The sequence below is a fragment of the Zalophus californianus genome, chromosome 2, assembly GCF_009762305.2.
Source record: "Zalophus californianus isolate mZalCal1 chromosome 2, mZalCal1.pri.v2, whole genome shotgun sequence".
NCBI lineage: Eukaryota > Metazoa > Chordata > Mammalia > Carnivora > Otariidae > Zalophus > Zalophus californianus.
This window is the reverse complement of record NC_045596.1, coordinates 176909540-176937516: the sequence shown is the minus strand read 5'-3', so window position 1 is coordinate 176937516 and position 27977 is coordinate 176909540. Positions and strand designations below refer to the sequence as shown.

At 46.1% G+C, this 27977-nt stretch overlaps 1 protein-coding gene across 3 annotated transcripts in view; it reads right to left on the bottom strand.

The window, feature by feature from the left end:
• MFHAS1 (malignant fibrous histiocytoma amplified sequence 1) overlaps positions 1–18468 on the bottom strand; it is a 99872-nt gene extending 81404 nt beyond the window's left edge. For 2 of the 3 annotated variants that reach the window (XR_003520771.2, XM_027598829.2), the window contains exon 1: positions 15324–18468. Coding sequence is in view for 2 of the 3 variants with exons in the window: in XM_027598829.2 (XP_027454630.2) it covers positions 15324–18321 (2998 nt within the window). In the remaining variant the exon portion in view is untranslated. The remainder of the gene's footprint in view (positions 1–15323) is intronic. The other variant, XM_027598828.2, reaches the window with a different exon arrangement.
• Positions 18469–27977: the final 9509 nt, after the last annotated feature.

Genomic DNA, 27977 nt, shown 5'->3' with positions numbered 1-27977 from the left:
TATCAGCAACAGGGACAGATGCATCCTACAAGGGCTTTGCATCCCATTTGTTGTTACTGTGGCCTGGGCACAAAATAGCCCAGCTCTCAGCAGACCAGTGAGCTGTTTAAGCATTGGAGTGATCTTCTGGAAAATTCGTATCTCTCTTTTCAGTTCTTCCCTATGCAATTCATGAGCAACAAGCCCCGCTAATGAAAAGTACCACAGCAATGCCAGGCCAATGTGCAGCCAAGGTAAATCAGGAGCAACCCAATGAATATATATATTTAGTAACATGTTCAGAAAATGTGGCATACTCTTTCCCTCATACTGCCTGCATTGATTTGGACCTTTAACGTGGGATGGAAAATTTTAAAGACCAAACCTTTCAAGGAGCCCTGTTAAAAAATCTTTCTCTAAGAAATGGAGATTCTGGGGCGCCTGGGTGGCTCAGTTGGTTAAGCGACTGCCTTCGGCTCAGGTCATGATCCTGGAGTCCTGGGATCGAGTCCCGCATCGGGCTCCCTGCTCAGCGGGGAGTCTGCTTCTCCCTCTGACCCTCTTCCCTCTCGTGCTCTCTATCTCTCATTCTCTCTCTCTCAAATAAATAAATAAAATCTTTAAAAAAAAAAAAAGAAAAAAAGAAAATGGAGATTCTGTTAGCATTAAACAAAATATACAATTAAGTACCTCTTAAACACACCAGGTGCCTGGATGGCTCAGTCGGTTAAGCCTCTGACTCTTGACTTCAGCTCAGGTCATGATCTCAGGGTCCTGAGATTAAGCCCCTCATCCAGTTCTGTGCTCAGTGGGGAACCTGCTGGAGATTCTTTCTCCCTCTGCCCCTCCCCCCCTAACATAAATAAATAAATCTTTAAAAAATAATAATAAACACAAAAGCAACTCTAAAAGGATTGAATTCTTTACTGTTTTTACAGGTCAAACATTTAAGTATGCTGGGCTGGACCCATTCTTTATTCATTACACACACTGAAGAGCAAACAGTTCAGATTATCTCTTAAATTCTGAACCCCTACTGGTAACCAGAATAAAACATCCAGGAAAATCTCCTGTGCATAACAACCAAGCTGAGGTCTAGAAAATACGTTACAGAACTCTAGGATGAGGTGACAGGACAGAAATGAAAATTGTCCCACTGGCACAGGCAGACTTTTCTTTAGGTGACAATTGGGGTAAAAGGAGAAGCAATGTTTTGGATTAATGAGATACAGTTCATAATCCATTTTTTTAAATTCCTCACATGGACACAGCATTATTCTTGTTGCCAATACCTTACTTTGATCCGTGGCATATTTATTTGTGGACATGGAAGGTTTGTCAGTATTGCTGTCTCAACATGACATCACATTAAAATGGATGAATTAGGGGCACCTGGCTGGCCCAGTTGGTAGAGCACGTGACTCTTGATCTTGCAGTTGTAAGTTCGAGCCCCGCGTTACATGGAGAGATTACTTAAAAAATAAAATCTTAAAAAAATAATAAAACGGATGAATTAGGCTGTGAAATGCATAATCCTGCTGACTGCCTATTCCAGTAGGCATCACAAAGCCAATTTAAAAGATTATCCTTATTTTAAATCACAAAGTTAAATTTTTATAACTCCCAGGCCCCTTTGCAAGTCCCACCATTTTGACTCAGATATTTGTCTTTTTCTAATTGCATCTCAACAGTGTTCTAAGCACAAACCTGGATTACTAACCCTGAAGGAAATAAAATTGAGTATCTCTCGGGGCAGCTGAGGGGCTCGGTCAGTTGAGCGTTGGACTCATGGTTTCAGCTCAGGTCGTGATCTCAAAGTCCTGGGATCGAGCCCTGCATTGGGCTCTGAGCTCAGTGGGGAGTCTGCTTGAGGATTCTCTTTCTCCTTCTCCCTCTGCCCCTCCCCTGCTCTCTCTCAAATAAATAAATCTTTTTTAAAAAATTGAGTATTTCTCAAAATTCTGGAAACTGGGAGAATTTACTTAGTGTAAAATTTATAAAACAACCTTGAGAGAATCAAAGGTTTTTCAGTATACGACCAACCAAACAGGGCAGCCACTGGTAGAATAGAATTGATATACAGACATACATCTGTAACGACTCATATGAGAGCATCTCCAAAGTATATTTTTTTAAGTGGCCAAATGCAAGGTGCAAAACAATGAGTGTAGCATTATCTCTTTCAGTTTAAAATATATGCAAATATATGCTTTCTTTTCCTTGAAAGAAATCACAAGAAACATTTTATAGAGGAGAAAGAAACCCAGGGTGAGGGGTTATGAGAGATGGGATTTTGCTTTTGAACATACCATCCACATACAGATACTACTTTTTTGTTATCGGTAGAGGTTGTATGGGTGGAGAGATTATGGTTCCCTGTGAGTCCTTCGGTTACTTCTCTGTATTTAGAAAAATAATAATGGTATTTCATTTGATCATGAGGAAATGATCAACATGTTGTATTGGATAAAATTTAAAACATCAAAACATCAAACGTCTTTTAACCCTGAAAGGGGAAGTACACTAGAAAATAAACACCTTATGTGCAAGAGACAAAAGGTTATTATCTTGAACACTGGCAGAGAGTTAGTATAAACTGAAGTCTGTGGTTGCAAGAAATAAGAAGTCACTGTGATTAAAAACAGAAAAAGAAAAGTACCACAAAGATGATGCCAAAAGATATTAAGCAATTCACAAAAGAAACAACAAAATTAGGCAACATTCATAGAGGAAAACACGTTTCATTAATTGAAAGTTTTAACCATCAGTGAGATATTGTTTTCCATCAAATGTTAGTGCATTTTTTGAGATGATACCCAATAGTGAGGAAGTACAGTGAAATCAATCTGGTGTCCTCAGCAGGTACGAATATGAATTGTGACCCGTCATGGAAAGCGGTGGAGACATGTAGTGGGCCTTAGACATTCCTTGCCTTTGACTCAATGATTCCACTTTGGGGATTACTGCCCAAATAAGAAAGAGCTTTTGTGAAGAAATACCATCGTCAGAGAATTATACATAACAACAAAAAACTCAAAACAACTTAAGAGTCCAATGGTTAAATAAAGGTAAAAATCCCCTTGATGTATTGTTATGCAAGCATTTATAATTGCTGTGTAGATAACAATAACATGAAACCATATTCATGATAACTTACTTAGGTTAAAAAAAAAACTATTTAGTGACGCCTGGGTGGCTCAGTCAGTTAAGCGGCTGCCTTCAGCTCAGGTCATGATCCCAGAGCCCTGGGATCGAACCCTGCATCGGGCTCCCTGCTCCATGGGGAGCCTGCTTCTCCCTCTCCCCTCGGCCTGCCACTTCCCTACTTGCATTCTCTTTCTCTGTCAAATAAATAAATCTTAAAAAAAAAACTATTTAAATTATTTATTCAATGGGATTGTCCCTACCTACCTGTTTTAATAAATTTAAGATTAAGGGGGAAAAAAACTGAAAAAAAAAAAGAGTAACTTGGGTTAAGTAATAACATTAGACATCAGTCATGAGTAATTTTTTTCCTTTTACCCTTTAAATTTGTGTGTGTTTTAATAAAGGGGAAAAAGGCACTTTCAAAAGAGCATCGGGTATTTATGACTAGGAATCACACTGTACTTACACTCCTTCCACAAAAATAAGAGGGGTTTTATCCATAAGCTTATCAGATTTTCAAATATACGTTTAGACTTGTGCTTTCTGGAATAACTATAGTTAAGAGCTGCGGCAGCTAACATCTACTGAGCTCCTGCAATACCTCAAGCATTGTTCTAAGCAGTTTACACGTATGAACCCGAGCCTCGGGACCACCCTATGACATGGAAACTATTATGATGCCCCATCACACCGCTAACCAAGCGGGGGGAATGGGGAATCCAACCCAGCCCTCCACTCAAGAGTCCCTGCATCTAACCACCCTATTATAATGCTTTTAAAATGCCACACGAGGGGCGCCTGGGTGGCTCAGTTGTTAAGCAGCTGCCTTCAGCTCAGGTCATGATCCCAGGGTCCTGGGATTGAGTCCCGCATCGGGCTCCTTGCTCAGCAGGGAGCCTGCTTCTCCCTCTGCCTGCCGCTCCCCCTGCTTGTGCTCTCACTCACTCTCCCTCGCCTATGCTCTCTCTCTCTAGCAAATAAATAAATAAAATCTTTAAAAAAAAAATAAAATAAAAGGCCACACGAAATTCCAAGTGTTTCAACTCAAAATAGAAAGTAAATACAAACAAAATACAAAGTAAACATTTAAAATATCTTGCGCTTCCTAGGATTTCAAGGAAAATGTAACAGTATATTTTGATCAAGTAAGAGGCAAGGAAAGACAAAGTAGAATGCTACAACTAACAACCTGAGAAACTCTGTCAGAGTGTGGGAAGTGATGTCCAAACAAATGAGATGCATGAAATATGATATTCCATTACTGCAAAATTAAAAAACAAAAAACAAAAAACATAGTATTTTCAGTCAGTGGTGTCACAAAAAAGCACAAAGATAAGACGCTGAAATTTAGTCCACAATCAAATGCTAATTGTGTCAGGGCCAAATTGGCCTCTATTGCAAGATCTGTTATGGTAAGATTTAGAGGAAGGAAAATCGATGTTCTCGGATACATTCCCAGGGATTACGGAGGCATGCAGCCATCTGGCTGTTAGAATAACCAACTCTCCTTTTCTCCCCATTCTCAGAACTGGAGAAAGTGGCCAGCCGCAGGCTCAGAGCAGGATCTACAGGTCAGGTGTTCTGTCGGCCCGGCAACAACTTGATTATAAGTCTGAGCAAAACACTGGAAACTGCCCTCCCATTCTCCCAGCCATAAATCTCTTCCATGGTCTCAACACAGCACTGTCTGATGGAACAGGAACGGGCTAGGATGATGCTTCCAACTCTAGGGTATGGGCCGGCGGCAGTCCCTGGCAAACTTGTATCAGTTCCTAAGTGTAACTTGAATGAAGAAGCCTCTTCCTTCATACGATTGCTAAATGCTTTCATGCACACGCCCACCCCCAGGCATGGAACACTGAACCATATGTATCAGCCTCCAACCCCTGACTTTTTAAATCCCATTCTAATTTGAAATACCCTCCCCACCTCCTTCATGCGGTTAACTGGAAATCACTCTTTAATGCTCAGCTGCATTGTGGTCCTTCCAGGAACCTCTCTGAGACTCCATTTCTCCCCAGCACCTGACTGTGACCCCGCTGATCTCCACATGGGCGGGTCCCATGCATTAGCAGACCCCACAGGCCCAGCACTCAGTGCTGCAGAATGGACGTGGAGCAAAGAGGAGCGAAGAGGAGAGGTGGTACGTGCAGGAAGCAGTGGGCAGCCTAGCCCTGAGGGGCAGAGCAGGACAGTGGGTAGAAGCAGAGGGGCAGGGCTGATATCCCAGGGCACTGTCACTCTGGGGGCAGTCCCGTAACTTTCTAAAGCTCAATTTCTCCACCTGCACATGAGGACAACGATAATACCTACCCCCCAAGCTGCTGGCGGGATTAAACAAGATCCTCCATAAGAAGCACTTAGCACACTGTCTCTCCACCATGGTGGGAACGCAACAGTGTCCCTGACTCCCACAGTCTTCCCAAGCTGACACCCTCAGAAAGCCTGGCGTGATGATTAGTACAATAACAGCCTTTATGGCATGAAAAATAAAAATCTTACTGAAACAACAAAAAAGTTGCTAAGTCAAACAACAGTCCCTGGGAAAATATCATTTTTTTCTGATTTTATTATTTTCTCCCTCCAATACTTTTTTTTTAAAAACCTTCTTTTCAAAAAAAGGAAGGAAAAAAAAAAGAAAGTAAGTAAAAAAAAAGAGGCTTGTTTCATGACTACTGTAGCGCAGTACTAATACAAACACTTCATTTTCAGGGTGGGAGGATCTAAGAAAATTAACTCTTTAATTCTCTCAACATTTAACATGCTGAGAACAGAAAGCCACCTCCACAAAGCTGCCTTCAACAAAGACACCTGTAAGTAGCCGCCATATATTTTTATTATAACAGTATCCTATTTAATTTGTACCGTCTTTGGAGGCAGTGTTCATAAAAATCTTTGGTGTCAGAAATGACTGATCACTTCAATCCCTCTCAAAAGGAAGCAAATCCATAAATGGTTCTGAGAAATGTGAAGGCTCCTGAACAGAACGCACTCAGAAAAGCAGATTTGTTTTCAAAGTGTTTAGAAAGCCTCACCTACAATGCATTTTCTTCAAGATCTCTCTCCAAGATCTGCCTGAGATTTCTTGCAAATGATCCAAACTGAAAATCAACAGAAGAGAATGGCTTGGGCATCACTTTCCACCTACTTCTCTATGTCAAGCAAATTCAAAGCGGTAGCTGACTTTTCTCAGTACAATCACATTTTTTTTTTCCAGGAAAAATCAAAAGCCAGGTTTTCTTTTTCAGTAATTAGTCAAACCTGCAAATGAATTTCTCCGTATGTAGTCAAATTCCATATATACAAGAATCAAAAATTAAATCAACCAAAATCCCAACTCAGCTCCCTAGGCCATATGTTTATTTTATTTTATTCTCCTCCAACTCCTAGTTCAGTACAGACTTCTGTATACAGCAGGCATTCAAGTGATTAATGACAGAATCCGGCTAATAAACTTATGGTACACTTGTCTGTCTAATCTGGTAATAACCTAATTTTGCTTCAATGCAAGTCCATCCCCTTGACTCTCCTGCCTATGGTCTTGCCAATCATTTCAGAGCTCTACCCAAAATTTCTGTAGAAAAACAGCATTGTGGGGCGCGCCTGGGTGGCTCAGTTGGTTAAGCACCTGCCTTCAGCTCAGTCATGTTCCCAGGATCTGGGATAGAGCCCCGCATCAGGCTTCCTGCTCAGCAGCGAGTCGGCTTCCCCCTCGCCCTCGGCCCTCCCCCCCCCACTCATGCTCTCTCTCAAACAAATAAAATCTTAAGAAAAAAAAAAAAACAGCACTGCACAGAAGACGACAAGTGATTACACAATACTTATATGTGCTTCTCTTCTATGTATTCTTTACTGTCAGCCCTCCATTAAATCACAAATGCCACAGAAAAGACCAGAGGCCCATGAGCTACTTTCTATCCTCTCATCAACACCAAGTAAAAGGATTCTCTCTGCAGCCATATTAAAAAATGTTCATCGGGGTGACTGGGTGGCTCAGTCATTAGGCGTCTGCCTTCGGCTCGGGTCATGATCTCAGGGTCCTGGGATCGAGCCCCGCACTGGGCTCCCTGCTCAGCAGGAAGCCTGCTTCTCCCTCTCCCACTCCCCCTGCTTCTGTTCCCTCTCTCGGTGTGCCTCTGTTAATAAATAAATAAAATCTTTAAAATAAATAAAAAAATAAAAGATGTTCATCAACAAGGCATCTCAAGGCCCAGCGTAAAAAAAAAGCCCTACTCTTCTCAAGTCTCGCCTCAAAAGGAAAGTTGCTACAAAGAGCCTGGTGAGAGAATTTTCCAGTCCATTTGCCCCAGAAAGGAAGCCACCAGCCTCCCCTGCTCCTTGCCTCCAGAAGCACTTGACTTAAGGTGTGAGGGCCACGACAATGTGAATGCACTAAATTCCATGGAATTGTTTACTTAGGGGCGCTGGGTGGCTCAGTCAGTTAAGCATCTGCCTTCAGCTCAGGTCATGATCCCAGGGTCCTGGGATCTAGTCCCACGTCGGGCTCCCTGCTCAGCGGGGAGTCTGCTTCTCCCTCTCCCTCTGCTGTTCCCCTGCTTATGCTGGGTCTACCTCTCTCTCTCTGGCAAATAAATAAATAAAAAAAATATTTTTAAAAATAATAATAAATAAATAGATGATAAAAAGATTAATTTCATGTTATGTGGATTTTGATTAAGGAAAAAAAAAGGAGGCGGCGGTAGAGGAGGAGAAAGAAGGGGCACGAAGCCACTCCACTCTGTCACAAGACAGAAAGACCCACACGAAACAGGAACCTCCGAAGAGCAGTCTGAACAACCCCAGCTTTCTCCCCCTTGTGCTTCTCCCAAGTGCCCTTGTGCACAGAGCTGCAAGAGTTACGGAAAGAGGCGGAACAGCCCGGGTGCCCGGGGCTGCTGTCTAGAGCAAGAAGTTCCTTCCTGAAGGGAGTGAAACAGCCTCCGGGCTCCCAATGCCCTCTGGAAGCCACGGCCAGTGCCCCGCAGTGCCCCACAACCTCCGGCCTGCTCGTTGCCCCCCCCCCCCACTTTCCTTCTCCGTTCGTGTTCTTTGCCTTCTGCAAATTACAAGGCTAAAGAGGAAAAAAGGTCTGCTGCCAGTTTTTCACTAATTTACTCTTTAAGAAACCAAGCACCAGAATTGTCAGCTAAGAGATTATGTTGAGAAAGGAAAAGGGAGAAAATGTTTTCAAGCTTCCAGTGCCAAAAATAAAAATAACTACGAAGCGTTCCTCCTCCCTCTCTACAAATAAGTCAGGCCTGCTGGCCCTGGTGCTTGCGAGCTGTCATCCATCCATTGCCCAGCGCGCACACGGGAACACGTCTGCATTCGGGACAGCCCGCGACTCTTCCAGGCTCCCGGGAACTCCAACCTGCAACCCCAACTCCGTGCAGAGCTTCCAGGAAGCAACAGCACGCGGAAGAAGGCGAACAGCTGGTACAAACCATGGAAAACCTCTTCCCTGGACCCCCACCACCACACCTGCACTCTCCCCACCTACACTCTGCCCGTCTAGGGGACAAAGTCAAGGGAGGGTTGGGGATGAGTTAGAAGGAGCAGGCTATGGAACAGTAGGGGGGGCCCAGGGGGCGGTGGCAGAGCTCACTGACCGACTCGAGGAGAGCAAATGTGAGATGGGGTGGGGAGGGCTTTCTGAACCCAGCTCCTGCACTTCATTCATCTCGACTTCCCAGGGAGCCCCTCCTTTGCCCACCCTTCCGCCATTTCTGTCCGAGCTCCAAGATGTCTGTATATAGGAAGTGGGAATAAAGGCACCAGAAAAATCACACGGGGAAATCATATACGTTTACGCTTGAAGGTAAAGAACATCATAAACAACCCAAACAAAGCACTTTGCCAAGGAATCAATTAAGAAACACTAGAATTTCTTGAGTTCTTTAAAAATAACCAATCTCTACGGAACCCCCCCCGCCCCCACTTCAATCTTCTCAGCCCTGCGCCGGGCACTGTCCAGGAGTGCTGGGCCATCACAGGGAACATCGGAACTCGGAGGAAAGGATGTAACCACAGAGTCATATGGCCATACCTTACATGGGAAAGAGTCTGCGGAAAATGTCATCATACGTGTTCTGGGGCTGTCTGGCATGCCTGCCAATCACTCTGGGTTCTACGGGCTGTGCAGACCTGAGAAGCCAATCAGGGATCAGAGCTTCTTTAATGCTAGAGCAGAACTGGGGAATGCAGGCCAAAATGGGGCCTCGTCCTCCCAAGCTACTAAAGCGAAGGTAGCCAGCCCCCAGAGGAATGTCAGCCTGACAGCCACCCAGCCACTGGTTTTGCCATCCGAGGGGCTGAACCAGGGACAGCGGAAAGCCGGCTGGGCCAGCCACCAGCAGACCCTACCCGGGGTCTAGAACCACAAAGCAACTCTCCACCCCAGGGCACAGGAGTGTAAAGATGCAGGAGCCAAGGGAGGGCAAGAGAGGAGGTCAGCACCTACCCCGGCTTTTTTTTTTTTTTTTTTTGTGAAAAGCACCCTAATGGTTGGATGACCAGGTCCTTAATCAAAACAGGCTCCCATGGAGAGAAGCAAGTTAATGGGTGAAGGGAGAAAGCAACCAGAAATGTTCACAACAATACCAGCCTGCACCCCCTCTCCTGTATTATAGAGCAGAAGCCCCACCCCCCTCTCTTCTTCAGAGACGCAGAAAACAACTTTTCCTCAACACATCTTCTCACTTAATCCCTCAAACAACATTTTAGGTGGTAAAATGAAGTAAATGATTAAGAACAGAAACAAGTGAGGTTTACTGGGGAGTAGATGAGCAGGCAGCAGAGCATGACATAAAACATCTGCTAACAAATAAGAAATACTTTCTCTGAGGATAATGCTAAACTACTTGTACAGAGATGGGCTTGAGATTCTAGAGTTTAAAGAAGAGGCACCTAATACTTAAAATAATTTAAATACTCCAAAGGCCTTTCAAGTCTTTGAATTCTATTATGCATGGTATTTCTTTCTCCCACTGCATGATTAAGGTTTTGATTTTTATATGAAACAAAGCCCGCGAGAGTTCAAAGAGGGCTGTTCACAAAATAAAAGCCAAGAGGCATCAATGTTAATAAAGCTAAACTAAAAAAGATATTTAATAACCTTTGTGAAATTAAAAACAATGACTAATTCAATCCAAACAACTAGGTCATGCTCAAATTCCAGTAACTCTAAAACTGAGCCATAATAAGGCAAGAATTCTCCTTTGCTTCAGTGGTCAAAATGAAGGGCCCATTCAAGGGAAAGACCAGTAATACAAACACCATGGAAACACCAGAGGGACATTTGCGGCGTGGAGGAGGGAAGCTGGGACACAGGACAAAGCAAGATGATCACTGTCGGGCCACCTGGGAATGTGACAGAGTATGTGAATAACAAAGGAAAAAATAGGTATTTCTCACAAAAAACCAAACAATCATTCAGCCAACATCTGAGCTCTTACAAAAGCCACAAAGCCTCAGGCGGGTCTCCTGCTCAGACGAAGCGAGTGAACAACCTAACCAAAGAGATAGTATGACATCCAGAAACACCAACAGAGCGAGGCAGAATATGCTGAATGCCTCAGAGGTACACACTGTACAAGAAATGGAACAAGGGCAAAAGGCACTCAGGAGACAGAGAAAGGCATCGAGTCACCGAGTGAACGAAAGAGACCAAATATAACGGCGACCATATGCTAATTCTCTGTCTACTGCTTTGGGTTGCTTCCTAATTATTCCTAAAAAAACCACCTTTAATGATTTGGAGAGTAGGATATTTAATGAAAAATCACATGCAAGCCAAGTTCAACTCACTAAGACCCACTCTTTCAATTTAAAAACACACCTCCCTCATTCCATCCCTTGAATGTAATTATTGAAGGACTGGCGTCTTGCTCGGACCTATATCCAAGCTTCCGCATCTGACTCAATATGCCACAACATTATCCAACCTCAGGAGTGTTCAGCTCCTCTGGTCTAGATGCCCTATTGGTAGAAAAGAACAAAAGCATAAATAAATATTCCACCAGAAGAAAGTTACTCTAGGACAAGAACATCCCAAATAAGGAGGATGCTGCCTGGCTGGCAGAAACTGGCAGGAGGTCAGTACCTGGAGAAAGCAGGCAAACACACACCTGACACTCAGGCTCTGTCTAACCTCTTCTGAGTTTCCAAAAGCATCTCTTTGTCACACAACCTTTTCGGCTTAAATCTGATAAATAGATAATCTAACAACATGAGGGGATCTTTTTTAACTAGAATTTTTTTTTAAGATTTTTATTTATTTAACTGAGAGAGAGAGAACAGGAGCAGGGGGGAGGGACAGAGGGAGAGAAAGAAGCAGACTCCCCGCTGAGCAGGTAGCCCAAGGTGGGGCTCTCGATCCCAGGGTCCTGGGATCATGACGTGAGCCGAAGGCAGATGCTTAACCGACTGAGCCACCCAGGCACCCTCACTAGAACTGTTAAAACCAAGTGGTCACACTCCTTTGGGAAACCAAAATCAAAAAAGAGAAATCCAGCATTATATCTCTCTAGGCCAACTGCATGAGTGCAACTCAGGCCAGAAAACGCAGTGTCCTTTTTACATTGAACAGGACCAATCAGGCTCCTCACCCCCCCTACCCCACAAAACATCTTTAAAGATAGTAATGCAACTTTACATTTCTTCTGTATAAAATCAAGGGACATAGTAATTTGATAATTATTCTTATTTTAATGTCCTAAAGTTGAAAAAATTAAAAACCCACTTTTTCACCACTGAAAAAAATAAATGAATATTTTCCCCCCAGTAAACTTTATTTTAATGGGTCTCAAATTTCTCTGACAGCTTTTTGCTCAAGTCATTTTTATTAAAAAGTACCAATTTGGGGGCACCTGGGTGGCTCAGTGAGCTAAGCATCTGCCTTCAGCTCAGGTCATAATCTCAGGATCCTGGGATCAAGCCCCACATCAGATCCCTGCTCAGCAGGGAATCTGCCTCTCCCTCTGCCCCTCCCCCACTGGTGCGCACTCTCTCCCTCAAACAAATAAAATCTTTAAAAAAAATAGTTTGCGGGGCGCCTGGGTGGCTCAGTTGGTTAAGCGACTGCCTTCGGCTCAGGTCATGATCCTGGAGTCCCGGGATCGAGTCCCGCATCGGGCTCCCTGCTTGGCAGGGAGTCTGCTTCTCCCTCTGACCCTCCCCTCTCTCATGTGCTCTCTCTCTCTCTCTCATTCTCTCAAATAAATAAAATCTTTAAAAAAAATAAAATAAAATAAAAAAATAGTTTGCGAGGGAACTTGATGCTTTACTTTTTTTTTAAGATTTTATTTATTTTTTTGTCAGAGAGAGAGAGCACAAGCAGGGGGAGCGGCAGGCAGAGCAGGTAAAGGGCGAAGCAGGCTCTCCGCCAAGTAAGGAGCCCGATGTGGGACTCGATCCCAGGATTCTGGGATCATGACCTGAGCCGAAGGCAGACGCTTAACCTTACCGGACTGAGCCACCCAGGTGTCCCGGGAACTTGATACTTTAATTGAATGTAAAACTAAGTAACGAATTGTTTCAATGTCTCTAAAATACAAAATGACCTCTTAAAAAGGCTACCAAAAGATTCAAAGGCTTCTGCTGGCTGAAAATACATTTTAATAACCTAGGGACTCAGGGGCACCTGGGTGGCTCAGTCGGTTAAGTGCCTGCCTTTGGCTCAGGTCATGGTCCCAGGGTCCTGGGATCGAGCCCCACATCGGGCTCCCTGCTCAGCACAGGGCCTGCTTCTCCCTCTCCCTCTGCTGTTCCCCTTGCTTGTGCTCTCTCTCTCTCTCTCTCTCTCTCTCTGTCAAATAAAAAAATATTAAAAAAATAATCACCTAGGGACTCAAACATATTTTTAAATGTATGCCCTAACTAACGGAACATTCAACATTGTAATTCTGTTCCTACACTGCCTTCTAGTTATTTACTATTTTAGTTCTTCCAAATCTTTCAGAATTGTGATAAATATTATCAAATGATGGCTGTTACAGAAACATCTGAAAGAGGAAAATGTGTTTTTTCCCATTTTCTGTTACTTATTTTTTTTACTGAGATGTATTAACATATATCAGTTTCAGATAAATAACATAAGGATTCAATATCTGTGTACACTGCAAAATGATTGTGATGCTAAATTTAGTTAACATCTGTCACCATCCAGTTACTTCCCTGTCTTCTTAATGTCACGAATGTACCTCAATCATCTTTTTTCCACTACTCTGTGCCCTTTGCTACTTTTCAAAGAAATATAATCCTAAATGAAGCAAAAAAGATAAATTAGTTCTCTGACCATAAATAAGACAAAAATGCACAATCTCTGTTACAAAAACAACTAATGACTCATTCCTACTCGATATATATGATAATTTGACAATTTTCAACCATTTATCTGTTTTTTACACTGAGAAAATCATCTTTTCCTTACAGCCTAGATTGCAAACCAGGTGTGCCTCCTTTGAAAGACAAACAGGCAAAACAATAGCAAGAGAATGGGCTCTCAGTGTCTATAGCATGGCACATGCTTGTTGGTGGAATTCACGACTGTTAAAAATAAAAAGTAAAGAGCTGAGGTTAGAAAAAAAAATTCCGGCCTTGTGGTTTACTCCTCAAAGTTTTTGGAATTCCCCTACACAGATCTCTACTTGTCCAATAATCTGGGTCTTTCCCTTTGTCGATAATAACAGATGTATTAATGCTCCATCTTTAGATTATGAATCAGCTGTAGGTAGCTCCTTCACTAAGTGACTCTGTGACTATGTAACTCTTAACCACTTTATTCAATCTAGTAACATAATAAAGAAGTATTTGCTTTCATGAATAAGGTACAAAGGCAAATATAAAACAAACTAGAGTCTACCAAGTCACAGACAATGACAACACACCAGATAATCACTCACAATGGACAGCTCAATTGACTGGTAACTGAATATGGCGGCTTTTTTCAAGCTGGAGAATTAAACTCAGTCTAGATCTAGGGCAACAGGAAGATGTTACCCGTGGAAATACTGGTGTCCAGTTGCTTCCTGATACTATTATGAGCTGCATTCAGACTAGGACAAAGATCAGAGTGGCCTGCAGTCTTTCATTTCAGCACCGCTCAATGCACCCTGGGGGTGGGGACCGAGGGGAAAAACTGGCCATGATGCTATCACTGGGCCTTGTCCTCAGGTCACTTGGAATATTGTTAACCATGCCTGCACCCCCAAAATCAGAGTTCTTTAAAGAATGCTCCAGGGTGAGAAATGGACATATTCCCAACTAAAGACTTAGGATATCAATTAACCTAGCTCAGAAAATGCCAGACTACTAGTCCTGGAATTCACCCACTCAACTATAATGGTTTAAAAAAGTGAAAAAGAAAAAAGTCTGTTGCAAAACATTCCCCAAAAGAGAAAAAGGAAAACACACACACAAAACTCTTGTCAGCTTTTTGTCCCTTCTATCTCCTACAAAATATTACCAAAAAGCTCCACTCTCTAACACTTAGCAAAAAGCAAACCTTTAGACCTCTATAAAGCATGAAATTAGCAGGAAATACCCAGGAAACTCCCCTGAGAGATTTCAGTAAACCATTCCTCCCTGCCTTCCAGTGTGCTGGGTAACTGTGATCCCAGCACTTAGTCATGCATTTCAGATTGAAATTTTTGTCCTTACTAATCCATCATTCACCCTGATTACAAAACATTCTTCTCTAGAATTTCCTAAGAAAATTGAGCAATAATGTTTACATTATGATTACACTGAATTCAAACAAAAGATGGTGACAATGACATCCCAAGCTGAGAGCACCCCTCGGAGATGTGTCTAAGATGCGCCAATAACCCAGTGCTCAGCGCGAGGCTCATGTCAGATGCGACCCATCTTCTGTTCAACCGGCTGAAATTCCTTCCATGAAAGGTAGGCTCAGCTGGAAAAGGGAAAGGAGATCCAAAATCCAAAAGTGGGACTGGAAACCACGTTTGAAGTCTAGGTCTTTTTATTAGGAGACTATGATACTGGGGACCATTTCATTTTGCTCATGTATTTACTGTCTCTTTTGCTTATCCCCCCACCTGCCTTGTATTTACCCTGGAAAACTTTCCTGGGGAACCTGTGAGGTTAAGCAAATAATCAAATAAATGAAAAACAAGTATCTTCAAAAAATGCATCATAAACCATTGCCACAGAAGAGCCACATCCCTCTCCCCACTTACCTGGGAAAGCGTGTGGATTGGGCGACCCTCTCTTAAGGCACTTAGAACAGAGAATGTGCACGGTGTAGTGCAGTCCAGGCCATTCCTGAAGTAGGACATTCAGTTCCTCTACTAAGGGGGTTATGGCTTGCCATGCCGTCCATATATTTGGTAAGGATGCGTGGCTGGCAATGGACAGAGTGTCTGGCTGCAGGACGCCCTTGGCAGGTCTGTAACTGACCACCACGGGAACCTTCCCTCGATATGCAAAGATCTGAAGTTTCCCATCCGACCTGTGCACCACGTGGCTGTTGATCTGGACACTGTAGCGTGCAAACAGACCAGGTGGAAAGGTAAAGGGGAAACTATATTCAATCTGCAACTGCTCAGCCACAAAAGACTGCCCGGCCAGGTTGGTCCCATTAATCCAGGCCTCTGCATGGGGCACCTCGTTCTGCACATAGCACGGGAATTTGTACCAAGCCGTGGACCCATTCAAGGGCTTGCCCTTCGGTTTATTGAGGCAGTAACAGAGTCCCATCTTCTCCAGCAGCTCCAGCAACAGCTGCAAGTCCTGCGGGGCCTGGACGTGAGGCTTCAGCAGCAACCGAATGACATGGGCTGGCAAGAGCCCGTGAAGCAGAAAGCCCTCCACGTAATGATGGAGCTGGGTGGCCCGGAGCAGTTCCTGGCCCGGGGTGGGCGTCGTCATCGCTGGGGCGCTTTCACCCTCGCCCTCGCCCTCACCGCTGGTCCCCAGGAGCAACTTGTGCAGCAGCAAGGAAGGATCCCTCTGGAAAAAGACATTGAGGATGTCGATGAGGCGGGTGAGGTTGTGGAAGACGTGCTCCTTGAGGGCGGGGCTGTCCTCAAAGTAGAGCAGCTTGCCGCTTTCATGCAGGTAAGAAAGGGCACTCTGCAGCCGGTCCTCGGTCAGACCCGCCTGCAGGCCCAGACGGGCCGAGTCCCACCAGCTGAGCCACAGTCGCTGTGCCTGAGGCGGCTGGAAGTGCAGTTCCTCCAGCACCTGCCAGGACCGAGGCAGTACTCTGTGTAAATTGGGGAAGATCTCCCTGTGCTCTGCTACTGAGAGCAGTTTGTCCCGAAGCCGCTGTAACTGCCGAGGGTCCCTACAGCTAACAGGCAACACCGGGGAGAGGATCTGCAGCCGGTGGTTGAGCAGGTACTGAAAATGGGCCTTGCGCCGCCGAAGGTTCTTGTCTGAAACCCCACAGTAGGCTGCATGGGGGCTGGCGGAGCGCAGCTCAAAGTCCCGGGCCAGTGCCTCGTCCACCACCTGGGCCAACCGGCTCAGCCCCTCTGCATCATGCTTCTCCTGCAGGGCAATCTGGCGGTGAATGTCCAGGCACTTCTCCTCCAGCTCCCGCTCCCCACACAGGTCTGCGTGCGTGCCCACGATGCACACCACGGCATGCGGCACGCGAGCCCCCACCCGATGCAAGAAGGAGCCCACGGTGGTGGGAAAGCGGGGTGGCTCATAGGTGGCCAGGTTCACCACCAGCATGTAGAGGGCTCCTGGGGAGAGGAAGAAGGGCTGGATCACCTCGTAACTCTCATCACCAGCTAAATCATACACGATGAACCGCAGTCCCCGGGAAGCATCAGCCGTCCAGCTGGTCACCTCGATGCCTTTGCTCACAGGAGGAGCGGAAGGGGGGTAGCTCTCTTCCTTGTCCCCTCCTCCTTGGTGTCCCTCCACTCTCTCCTCAGTGAGGCAGTGACGGAGCAAGGTCTTCCCCGCAGCCTTGTGGCCCATCAGGAGCAGCTTGAGGCGGGGCTGCACCGCGGGCTGGGAATGGGCCAACTCCTTCTGGTAGGCGGCAATGTAGGGGATCCCCTTCATGCAGACCTCGTAGGGGGGCTGGATCAGCGGATTGTCCTTGATCTTCCACAGGCCCACCCTGGAGAGCTGGCCAAAGTTGTCGGGCAGCACGGCGATCTGGTTCCCTTGCAGCACCAGCTCCTCCAGGCCGGTCAGCTCCACGATGGAGTCGGGCAGATAGCGGATCCGGTTGTTATCCAGCCAGAGGGTGAGCAGCCGGCCCAGGCCCGAGATAAGGGATGGCACCGATGTGAGCTGGTTGCGACTAAGGTAGAGCTCCTCCAGACCAGCCAGGGGCAGCAGCGCGGCAGGGAACTCCTCGAACAGGTTGGAGGAGAGGTTGAGCATTTTCAGTCGCTGCAGGCGGCTGAACTGGGCGGGCAGCGCCTGCAGCCCGTTGTTGTCTAGCATGAGGCTCTCGAGGCTGGCCAGCTCGCAGAAGCCACTGGGCAGGGTGCCAAGCTCGGCGCCACTCAGCCAGAGGATCTTGAGGGCGCGCAGGGCACTGATATCCTCAGGCAGGCCCCGCAGCCGGTTGCCGGACACGTCCAACTCCTCCAGGGCCGCCAGCTGCAGCAGCTGCCGGGGGAAAGCAGTGAGCCGGTTGTGGTCCACGTCGAGCGTGCGCAGGCGGAAGAGGCAGGAGAGGGAGTCGGGCAGGTGTGCCAGCCGGTTAAAGCTGACATCCAGCTCCTCCAGGTGGGCCAGGGCACCCAGCTGGGCGGGCAGGGCGGGCAGCTGGTTGTGGCTGAGGTTGAGCTTGCGCAGCTCCCGCAGGGCACTCACCACCTCCGCGCCCAGGGCGGTCAGCCGGTTGTGGCTCACGTCCAGCTCGGTGAGGTGGTGGCCCAACTCGGCCACGGCCGGGGGCAGCCGGGCGAAGCGGTTCCTGCGCAGGACCAGGACGCGCAGGCTGCCCAGCGCCGAGCCCAGCCCGTCGGGCACCTCCTCCAGGCCGTTGTTCCCCAGGTTCAGCACCTCAATGTCGCCGATGTTGGCCGGCAGCACGAGCTGGGGGGCGTCGGGGCAGTCGAGCTGCTCGGCGCCCGCCCCCGGGCAGCCCCCGGCAGCGCTGAGCGTGAGCTGGCGCAGGTTGCTCCGCAGCTTCCTGGCGCGCAGGGCGGCGTCCCGCCACAGCCTCACCGTCTTCAGGTGCCCACTGTCCTTCCCAGCCATGGCGGGGCCCCGGGCCGACACCCACACGCGGGCGCCCGCAGCTACATGCCGCGCTGCGCCCGCGCGGGCGCCAGTCTCCCGGGCCCTCTCGCTCCTGCCTTCCCACCAGCCCTCGGCGACCGGCGGCCGAGGCTCCTAGCGCAGCCAGCGGCCGGGCGCCCGCAGCTGGGGGGCGGCGGCGACGCGAGCAGCTCCGGGGGGCGCCGAGAGCGCGGCGCGGGGGGAGGCGGCGGCGGCGGCAGCCGGCGGGCAGTGCAGCTCGCATTCTCCTTGCTCCCGGGCCATGGGCGCGCCGGGGCAGCAGGGCCGCCGCCCGCCGCGCCGCGGAGGATGCCTGCTGCTCCTCCTCCCGCTCTGCCCGCCTCGCGGCGGCGCCTCGGTGCCCACTCCGGCCCTGCTACCCCCGCCGCCGCGGCCGAGCGGCCGGCAGCGTCGTCGCCTCCGTGAGCCCCTGGAGGAGGGCGGCGCGCGGCTCGGCCGCCGGCATGTTGCGGGCGCAGGGCCGGGGGCGCAGCCGGGAGGAGTGGGGGTGGGGGGCGGGCGGCGGCGGCGGCGGCGCCTCCTTGTCTCCGCTTCCCCGGGCTCGGGCGGGAGCGCGAGCGCCGCGTCCCCGGCACTGGGAGGGCGCGATCGGGAAGCGGCAGCGCCGCCCGGCTGAGCAGCCCCCACGTGACCGGCGGAGGCGCCGCGTGTTCCCGGCACCGCCCCGGGGGCGGGAGCCGCTGGCGAGCGCCGGCTGCGGGGCTGAGGGCGCCCGGGGCGGGTGCGTGCCCGGACCGTGCCCTGCGCTTGGCGGGACGCGCGCGGGGAGCCCGGCGCCGGTTACGCAGCGGAGCTTCGGCGTTGTCCCGCTGGGGTGCGCCTGCTTCTGGCTCTTTGTTGGCCCTCCGCCTCTAAGGATTTCTTTCTCTTCCCTCTTGTGTCGGATCCGCTGGCTTCCCTTACTCATTCTTTACAGCCCTTCTCGTCCCACTGACCCTACGTCCACGCCGGAATGGAACGGGCAGAATTCAGGGGCCTGGGTTTCATTGTAGGAGCTTAGAACGAGAGTGTGACTAAACAAAAGAAGGACTAGAGCAGGCAACCATTCATTCATTTGGTAAATATTTACTGAGGCTCTATTTTGTGCCAGACCGACTGAGACAGACGTCCTCAGCTCCCCTGGGAAAGGCTTTGAGCAGGCTTCTTGCCGGCTTCGCTGTGGGGGTTGGGGCTGGGGGGCACGCAATGCCAGGGCTTTTGATGTGGGGTAGCCCATTTATCCTCACAACAACGCCCTGAAACAAATCCCATATCCCCATTGTACAGTTCTTTTGCTGTTCAAGAAAATGATGCTCAACTTTAAGGTTTATTTTTCCTCTGTGAGGACGTTTCCTTCAGATCACATCTACACTAAATAAATAATTTCTTCAGAACTTACCAGAACCTGGAAACCTATTAGGTGTCTGGATGTCGCTTCCATCACTGCTTCTAAACTGGTTAATGCTGAAGCAAATAGTTTTCAGAGACGCAAGACTAAATGTGATTGGTTAACTGCACCACCGAGCGCACTGTTGCTTTCCCTTCACGTGAGCTTGTTGTCATTCGGGGACCCATATTTGGTGCGGTTATTTCAGTAGTAATAGTTTGTCTCTTCAGAGAGAGCTGCCGGACATCTCCGTCTGGGAGTCTGCCCCAGGGATGGTTATCCAGCCTTGGTCCCACACCTTGTAACTGGAGGATGCTCCTGGGGCCAGGCTGGTCCCAGAAGCTCCCACGCCACAGGTGAAATGTGGGTAGTGAACAAGGAGAGCTGAGCTGGGTCCTGAAGGAAATTCTTGGGAGATCAAATTGCTCAAGGATTCCTCCAGCCTCCCACACCCATTCACACCAGGCCCTGCAAAAGGTAGGGATGGCCCCACACGCTAGGGTTTTCCTAAAAGCAAAGGGCAAATCATCTCAGTCTGGAGTAGAGGGATTCTGATCATTCAAAATTTTCTTGCCTTCAGTGTTTAATGTCATGGACCTAATCTATAAACTTTCCAAATCTTTTCATTGACCTATTTTTCTTACTCTGAAGTTGTTTTCATTTTGGGGGCTGCCATGATTATAATAACATTCCATGCAGATGGGCTTCCTCCCAGAGCGCAGACTCTGCTTGGGCACCAGTCCTTTCAGTCATTTTGGGGAATGGGAGAGCACACTTGAGGAGGCTGGGTCTTAAGCAAGGCCTTAAAGAGGTGGCTTGCTAGAGGAGAGGATTCTGGGCACTCAAGCAAGAGTCTTCTACTTAAATGTCTGTCAGTAATCCTCTAAATGGCCCTGGGGGCAGTGGTACCCCTCGCTTCCCCCCTGCTAAGCCTAGCAACTAGCTAAGCTCCAAGTAAGCTCTGGTTTCTTTCACTGTGTTTTCAACAAACTCAACTTTCCTCCATTTTTTTTTTTAAGATTTTATTTATTTATTTGACAGAGACACAGCGAGAGAGGGAACACAAGCAGGGGGAGAGGGAGAGGGAGAAGCAGGCTTCCCGCTGAGCAGGGAGCCCGATGCCGGGGCTCGATCCCAGGACCCTGGGACCATGACCTGAGCCAAAGGCAGACGCTTAAAGACTGAGCCACCCAGGAGCCCCTCCTCCAGCTTGACGGATTTTTCTCTTGACCTTGCTAACCCCCTAGCTATTGTCTCACTGCTTTACTTCTTTGCCCTGTCAAGTATCTTACATAAGTGGTCTGAAGCCAGTGGTCAGGCTCCTCTCCACTGGTTCCCTCCTTGGGCCCCATAATCTGGCTTGCATCCCCACCGCACCAACAGCATTGCTTCCTAAAGGTGAACTTAACCCTTTCTCCTTCCTGACCTCCCATTGTGAAAAAAACGGTAAGCAACTCCCTTAGGAAACTTTCTGCCTTCTTGGCCCATAGGATATTTGGTGTCACGTTAAGTTTAGGGTTTTCAAAAAGAGCCTTATAAAGGCTAATTATTTCCTGGTAGGAATCAAGTTTGCAATTAGAGTTAGGTGCTATAAAATGACCCACTATGACAAGTACTTGGACAAACCTGCTAGGACTTGCTAGGATATACGGATATCTATAAGCTATACGGATAGCTTCTTATGAAAATATTTAGTCATTATGCTCTTCCTGTTTGTATTTATATGATTCTATTTATATTAAAAATGCTTAATTTGGAAAATCATCTAAGTACCCTTTTGCACTGAATTTTAGTTTTATCAACCACAGCTTAATCAAGTATTTTGGGGTAACCAAATGTCCCAGTGTGCCCAAGCCTGAGGGGGTTTCCCAGGGTAGGAGACATTCTACACCTAAATCCAGGGCAATCCTAAGAAGCCAGCACAATTACTTAATCTACTTGGTCTTTCAAAAGAGCCCTTTTTCTTGCTTTCTTTTTACCTTTCAGGAGTTCAAAAAGCACAGCTTCCCAGAAATGCCGCATTTTCCTTGCTTCAGCTGCTTTAGATTCTCAAAATAGTTCTGATTTACTTAGTAAATAAATGCTTATTGACTTATCAGAGAGGACAGTCATGAGCTTGAGGTTCTAACTAACTTTGGAAACTACCCGTCTAGTCTTAATAGGTAATTTGGCTATCCCTTAAGCCTTCAGCGCAAATGAGACCTAGAGAAGTGGGTTACACCATTTACTCAGTTCTCTCCCTGAAGTCTGGAGAGGCCAGTGTATGCTGCCTTTATCATGAAAAGAGGGAAGGGCTTCCCACATTCTCCTTTCTTATAATTTTAGATCCAGCTAATGTTTGACTTTAAAAAACCAGTAACAGCAAAAATGCTCCTTTGTGCCTGGATAAAGGTAAGTAAGAGAAAAATCTCACCTTCACGATTTTAATCAAGCCATATTCTTCTTTGCTTGATTTTGTTGGAGATAGAAGTGGAGGAAATCAAGGGAAGAACAGAAAGAGGCAAAGTAGGTTATAGCCTTGTCCTGAAGAAGAGGATTAGAAATAAACCTTGAGGGGCGCCTGGGTGGCTCATTTGGTTAAGCGTCTGCCTTCGGCTCAGGTCATGATCCCAGGATCCTGGGATAGAGCCCCTCATCGGGCTCCCTGCTCAGCGGGGAGCCTGCTTCTCCCCCTCCCTCTGCTTCTCCCCTTGCTCATGTTCTCTCTCTCTCAGTATCTCTGTATCTCTGTGTCTTGAATGAATAAATAAAAAAAGAAAGAAAGAAAGAAAGAAAGCAAGAAAGCAAGAAAGCAAGCAAGCAAGCAAGAAAGAAAGAAAGAAAGAAAAGAAACCTTGAGAATTGACATAGGAGAGTTTAGCCACAAAGGATCTTGGAAGTCATGTCATCTCTTTGCTATGGGGCATGACTACAAAGATATCAAAGAATAATCACCCGTATCAGTAGCTAATGTGTATTAAAGGTTGTCTATGTGCTCAGGCACTGTGCCATAAGCTTTTCATGCAGGCTTTCATTTGATCTTCACAATAGCCTTGAACTGTGGGTTCCATTTTTCTCCTCGTTTTACAGACGGAGAAAAATGAAGACAGAACTATTGAGTGGTGCAATCCAGACTCCAAGGAAGGCAGAGTCCAAAGCTCATGTTTTAATCACTGTGCTATTTCTTGGGAGGGGAATGGGTCTTGTTCACTGTCAGCAGACTGTGTATTTTAAGCTATAGAGAAGTGGTACCAGCTGGAGAAATTGAACTTTGCTCTTACAATATTGAAGAATGTCATATTGGACAACCGAACGCTTGAAACAAACAGTATCTCCAAACTACAAGAAATGGGTTTAACATCTGTTGTTAAACGTTATAGCAGGAAACAGAATTTCTCTGCCATTTGTAGATAAGTTGTGTTTGATTTGTTTGTCTGTTTGGAGAGAAAGGATTTAATACAAGTGTCCATAAAAACCTATACTTCAAACAGAAGGCATTTCAGAGTCTGTCTTTTGGGAAGAGCATTAAGCAAAAAAAAAAAAAGGTAAAAAACTAAATTGTCAAGCTAAGATTAGGTACAAAGAATCTGACATCCTTTGTCTTTTGTTTAGGGGGGAAAAAAACCCCAAAAATTGAAGTTTTCCTTATCCACTTTAGACTCACCATCTGATTTGAATGCAAGCCAGTTTATATCAGCATTGGCTAAGAAGGCTGAGTGGTCACTTAACTACCAACAGAGCATAAAAAATGTGTTCAAGACCCTGACTCCCCCAGAGAGCAAAGGCAAAATTGTACCAATATGTCTGTTGTTTTTTCTTTCCCCTGTGCTACAGAAAACAAATTTATCTTGGAATGGGCAGCATTCAATTTAACATTGGCTCTCTTTGTGTTTCCAGGTCAAGCGGGAACACATATGCTCCCTACTGAGGAAAATAAACTGCAATGTATTTTTAGCATCCGTTGGAAGTACTTTCAGCTGAAGAGATTCTGCAGGATCCAGACAATTTCACTGAAGGCCAAAGGATTGGCCACAGTGTCACCTAGAATTCTAGAACTTGCCCTGGGGGTCTATAAGTAGCAGTACCCCTGAACCCCTCACTCCACCCCCCATCATTCTCGATGCCAATTCTGGTGCAAACATCCTCTTTCAGAGAAAAAGAAGGAAAATCATTCTAGAAAAAGATAAATGGAAAACATCTGTGAAATAGTCATGACAAATGGCGCTGACTGTAGCACACTTGGCCCTTTGAGATGAAGCATGTCCAGGAGGAGGGAATAGGGAGCTTGCAGAGCAGAGAGGATGTCTCCCACCCCTTTTGTGCCTAACGCTGAAGGTTAGCTATGAACAGGGAGCTGCTATATGGTGCATCTCTGTGAAAGGTGCCTCTGGGTGCCTCTGTGAATGGTAGAACAAGGCACCACTCCCACAGACCTAGCAGCTCCCTGGCGTGCTGAATGACAGATGGTTTCAGCTTCTGGGCCCTCCCTCCCAGGGTGGTGCGTGCAGCCTTGGCAGCGGAGTTTCAGTTACTAGGCTGAAATGCAAGAAGTTTCTTCATGGGATTTGGCGACAGTGAGACAAATGGTTTGAGACTTTGCCTCTGTCTGCATAGTTTTGAAAAATATTTTTCATATTTAAAAGCAAATTTAATTGGGGTGCCTGGGTGGCTCAGTCGGTTAAGTGTCTGCCTTCGGCTCAGGTCATGATCCCAGGGTCCTGGGATCGAGCCCCTGCTTGACAGGAGCCTGCTTCTCCCTCTCTCCCCATTCATGCTCTCTTCTTGCTATCTCTGTCACTATCTCTGTCTCTCTCTCTCAAATAAATAAATAAATAAAATTTTAAAATAAAAAAATTTAGTTAACTCCTAGCTTTTCAATAGATGACACGGGAATATTGCATCCTCCTTGTGAAACATTCTATTTCTAAAATAAATACAGTCCACGGTGACATCTACAATGACACAGTAGAACACGTATCATAAAGTACAGCATACCATCAAAAATGGGAAGTCTTTCCAAAGAACTATAGTTCTGATTATTATTATTATAAAGCCATGTGTTTATTAAAAAACAGGGAAGCCGAAGTTACCATTTATGTTCTTCCTGAAATTTTATTACTCCTGTAGCAAAAAGGAGTTTCTGTTTCCTCTTCCAAAATACAGAACAATAAAACCTGATTCCCTACCTACCCTACCTCATCCTATGAAATGGTGAAATGTCTTGGAATAATGCCATGTAAATATAAGGAACTACGGTGTGTTGAAATATAAGCAGTTGGTTGTGGCTTCGTTATTCACCCAACAAATATTTCTGTAAGGCTCTGTGCAGGGTGCCTGAATACCAGATAACCTAAAAAGACTTCTGTCTCTCTTGTCTTCATCAGGATGGACAAATAAAGTATTGTCTACTGTTGATTAAGACAGTCTTCAAAAGTGTGGTCTTCTGAGAAGTGAAAAAGCTAGTGTCCTTTTCAAAACTCTCAGAGCATATTTGAGGGAAGTCTAGAGGACTCCTAAGTTTTGTTCCTTTGTTCCCAAACTGCAGTGGCTCTTCAGATGTTAAAGAACAATTTGAGGAAGCTTTTCCCTTCCTCTGTAAGATAATACTGTTCCATGGTCTTTGTGGTTCTTGAGTACAATTATATTGACATTTAATTTACGTTTTCAAAACTAAGAGTATGAAGTTCATGTGTCAGGAGTTTGGGCTTTGTTCTAGTACAGAATATTAAATTTATTATTTTTTTTACATTGGCTTTCTAAAATAAGCCTTTTAAAAACAAGTTTAACGTGATGTACAAATTAAATAAAAATATGCCTCAAGATTAACTAGAAAAATTAGAGGAGCTTTATCATAGGAGTTTAAGTTTGTAAGGGAGGAAGAATAATTTTCCCTGTAACTTTTTGAGTTTTTGGCTGAGGTCTCTGTAATAAAAGACAGATTGACAAGAGAAAAACTAACAGAAGTTTATTAACATGTATATATAAATGGGAGCTACCCAGGGGAAAACAAGTAACTCAAAGGGGTGGCTTAGAACTATGGCTTATATAGCATCTTCAGCTGAAGACAAAGAAAGAGGTGGGGGAAGGCCAGTGAGGGGAAGCTGGATTGATAATGCACATTTAAATCAGTGCCTTCTCTATTGATGAGGGTCTAAAGTTGTCCTCAGGGATTAACTTTATCCTGTCTGGTAGAGAGGGAGACCTTTGTAAATATATGTCTTGCTTTTTAGGCAAATGGGGGAAGATACAAGCTTTTCTTGTATCTCCTTCTCAGTTGCCTTCAGCTCAAAATAATTCTTGTGCTGAAGTGGCATATTCTGCTCCCCTTCAGGACTGAGAGTAAGAAAGTCAGTCTTTTTATGGGCCCAGATGTTAAACTGGAAACCATGAGCAGCTATCCCTAGACTATCGGAGGGACTTGGGAGGAGAAGAAAGCCAGTCCACCAAGAAAGAAAAAGGCTGATGTGAAATGATAGCAGATATAAGACAGAACATAAAATTTCTTGAATTTCCAACATTTTGGTTTCTTGCCTGGTATTCATGAGTCTTAGCTACATTCCCTGCCCTAAAGGCTTATAATAAATCCCCTGCTTTTGCTAGAGCACCTTGAATTGGTTTCTCTTTGAAACCAACAGAATCCTAGCCTAGAAATTTGTATCTGGAAGTGAGTTGACAAGTTACAGACCACTGAAGGAAATAGTCTTGTCAAAGCAGAAGGGGTGAGAAGTGAATGGTCCTGGAAACAAAGGAGACTATGTTAAAGTGTGTTCAGTTCTTGCAGCCTTTCAAGGAAGTGCAATGAGAGCAAGAAGGAGATAGGCTTTGGGCCAGGGCTGCCTGGAGAAAAGCAGAGGAAGAATACAATTGTGAACCAGAAGGCCTTCTGACTGTAGCCAGCCACCTCAGACTGCTCAGTCAGTCTGAACAGCATTTACAAAGACAACGTATGGATCAGTACAACTGGATTCTGTGCTAGGACTGCTTTTGAAACTTTAAAATTGGGGAGCGCCTGGGTGGCTCAGTCGTTAAGCGTCTGCCTTCGGCTTACACTGAAGGGTCCTGGGATGGAGCCCTGGATCGGGCTCCCTGCTCAGCGGGGAGCCTGCTTCTCCCTCTCCCACTCCCCCTGCTTGTGTTGCCTCTCTCTCTGTGTCTCTCTCTGTCAAATAAATAAATAAAATCTTTAAAAAAATAAACTAAAATTGGTGGGTTGATCGAGAAAATGTATAATCTCAGCAATTAGAATGGAAATATCCATGAGAAACCAGAGGTGCTGAAGACTTCCAAAACTTTAGCTGTAACTCCCCCAAACACTCCATGTGTCCCCTCCATTCATTCTCTCAGATAAATACAATGAGGGCTCTCCCCACTGTAAAGTAGTTCAGCTCAAATAAATCTGCAGATATGAGTGCCATTTCATGACACATTAGAGGAAAAAAGTGCCATCATAAGCTAAAGAAAATGAAATACGGGAAATATTTTCAATACATATAACAGGGTTTATAATCAAGATATATAGGGAATTCCTATAAATCTACAAATCAGTTTGCAAATGATGAATATCATAATAAAAAGTGCAAAGAAAACAGCTTATAATAGAAGAAACACAAATAGATATCCAATATATGGAAAATGGTTTAATTTTGATTATAATCAAAATTACAGCATGACCTGTATCTTCATATAAAGCATGACCTGACTTTGATGTAAACAGATAGATACATACCTGTATGTATATGTACATTATGTACGTGTGTGTGTAAATACACATTAATAGAAAAAGGCCTGAAAATATATGCCTCAAATTGTCAGTAACTGTTATCTCTGCCTGCTGGAATTACAACAATTTTATTTTCTTCCTTTTTCTGTTTTCCAAATTTTCTCTAATAGGTATTATCTGTAGCATTAGATTAAGTTATATTTTATTTTATTTTTTTAAAGATTTTATTTATTTATTTGACACAGACAACGAGAGAGGGAACACAAGCGGGGGGGAGGTGGAGAGGGAGAAGCAGGCTCCCCTCTGTGCAGGGAGCCTGATGTCAGGCTCAATCCCAGGACCCTGGGATCATGACCTGAGCCGAGGCAGACACTTAATGACTGAGACACCCAGGCGCCCCAATTAAGTTATATTTTAAAAGAAAGTCATGCAGGGGCGCCTGGGTGGCTCAGTCAGTTAGGCATCTGACTTTGGCTCAGGTCATGATCTCAGGGTCCTGGGATCAGCCTGGTGGACTCCTGGTTCAGACTCTGCTCCTCCCTACCCCCC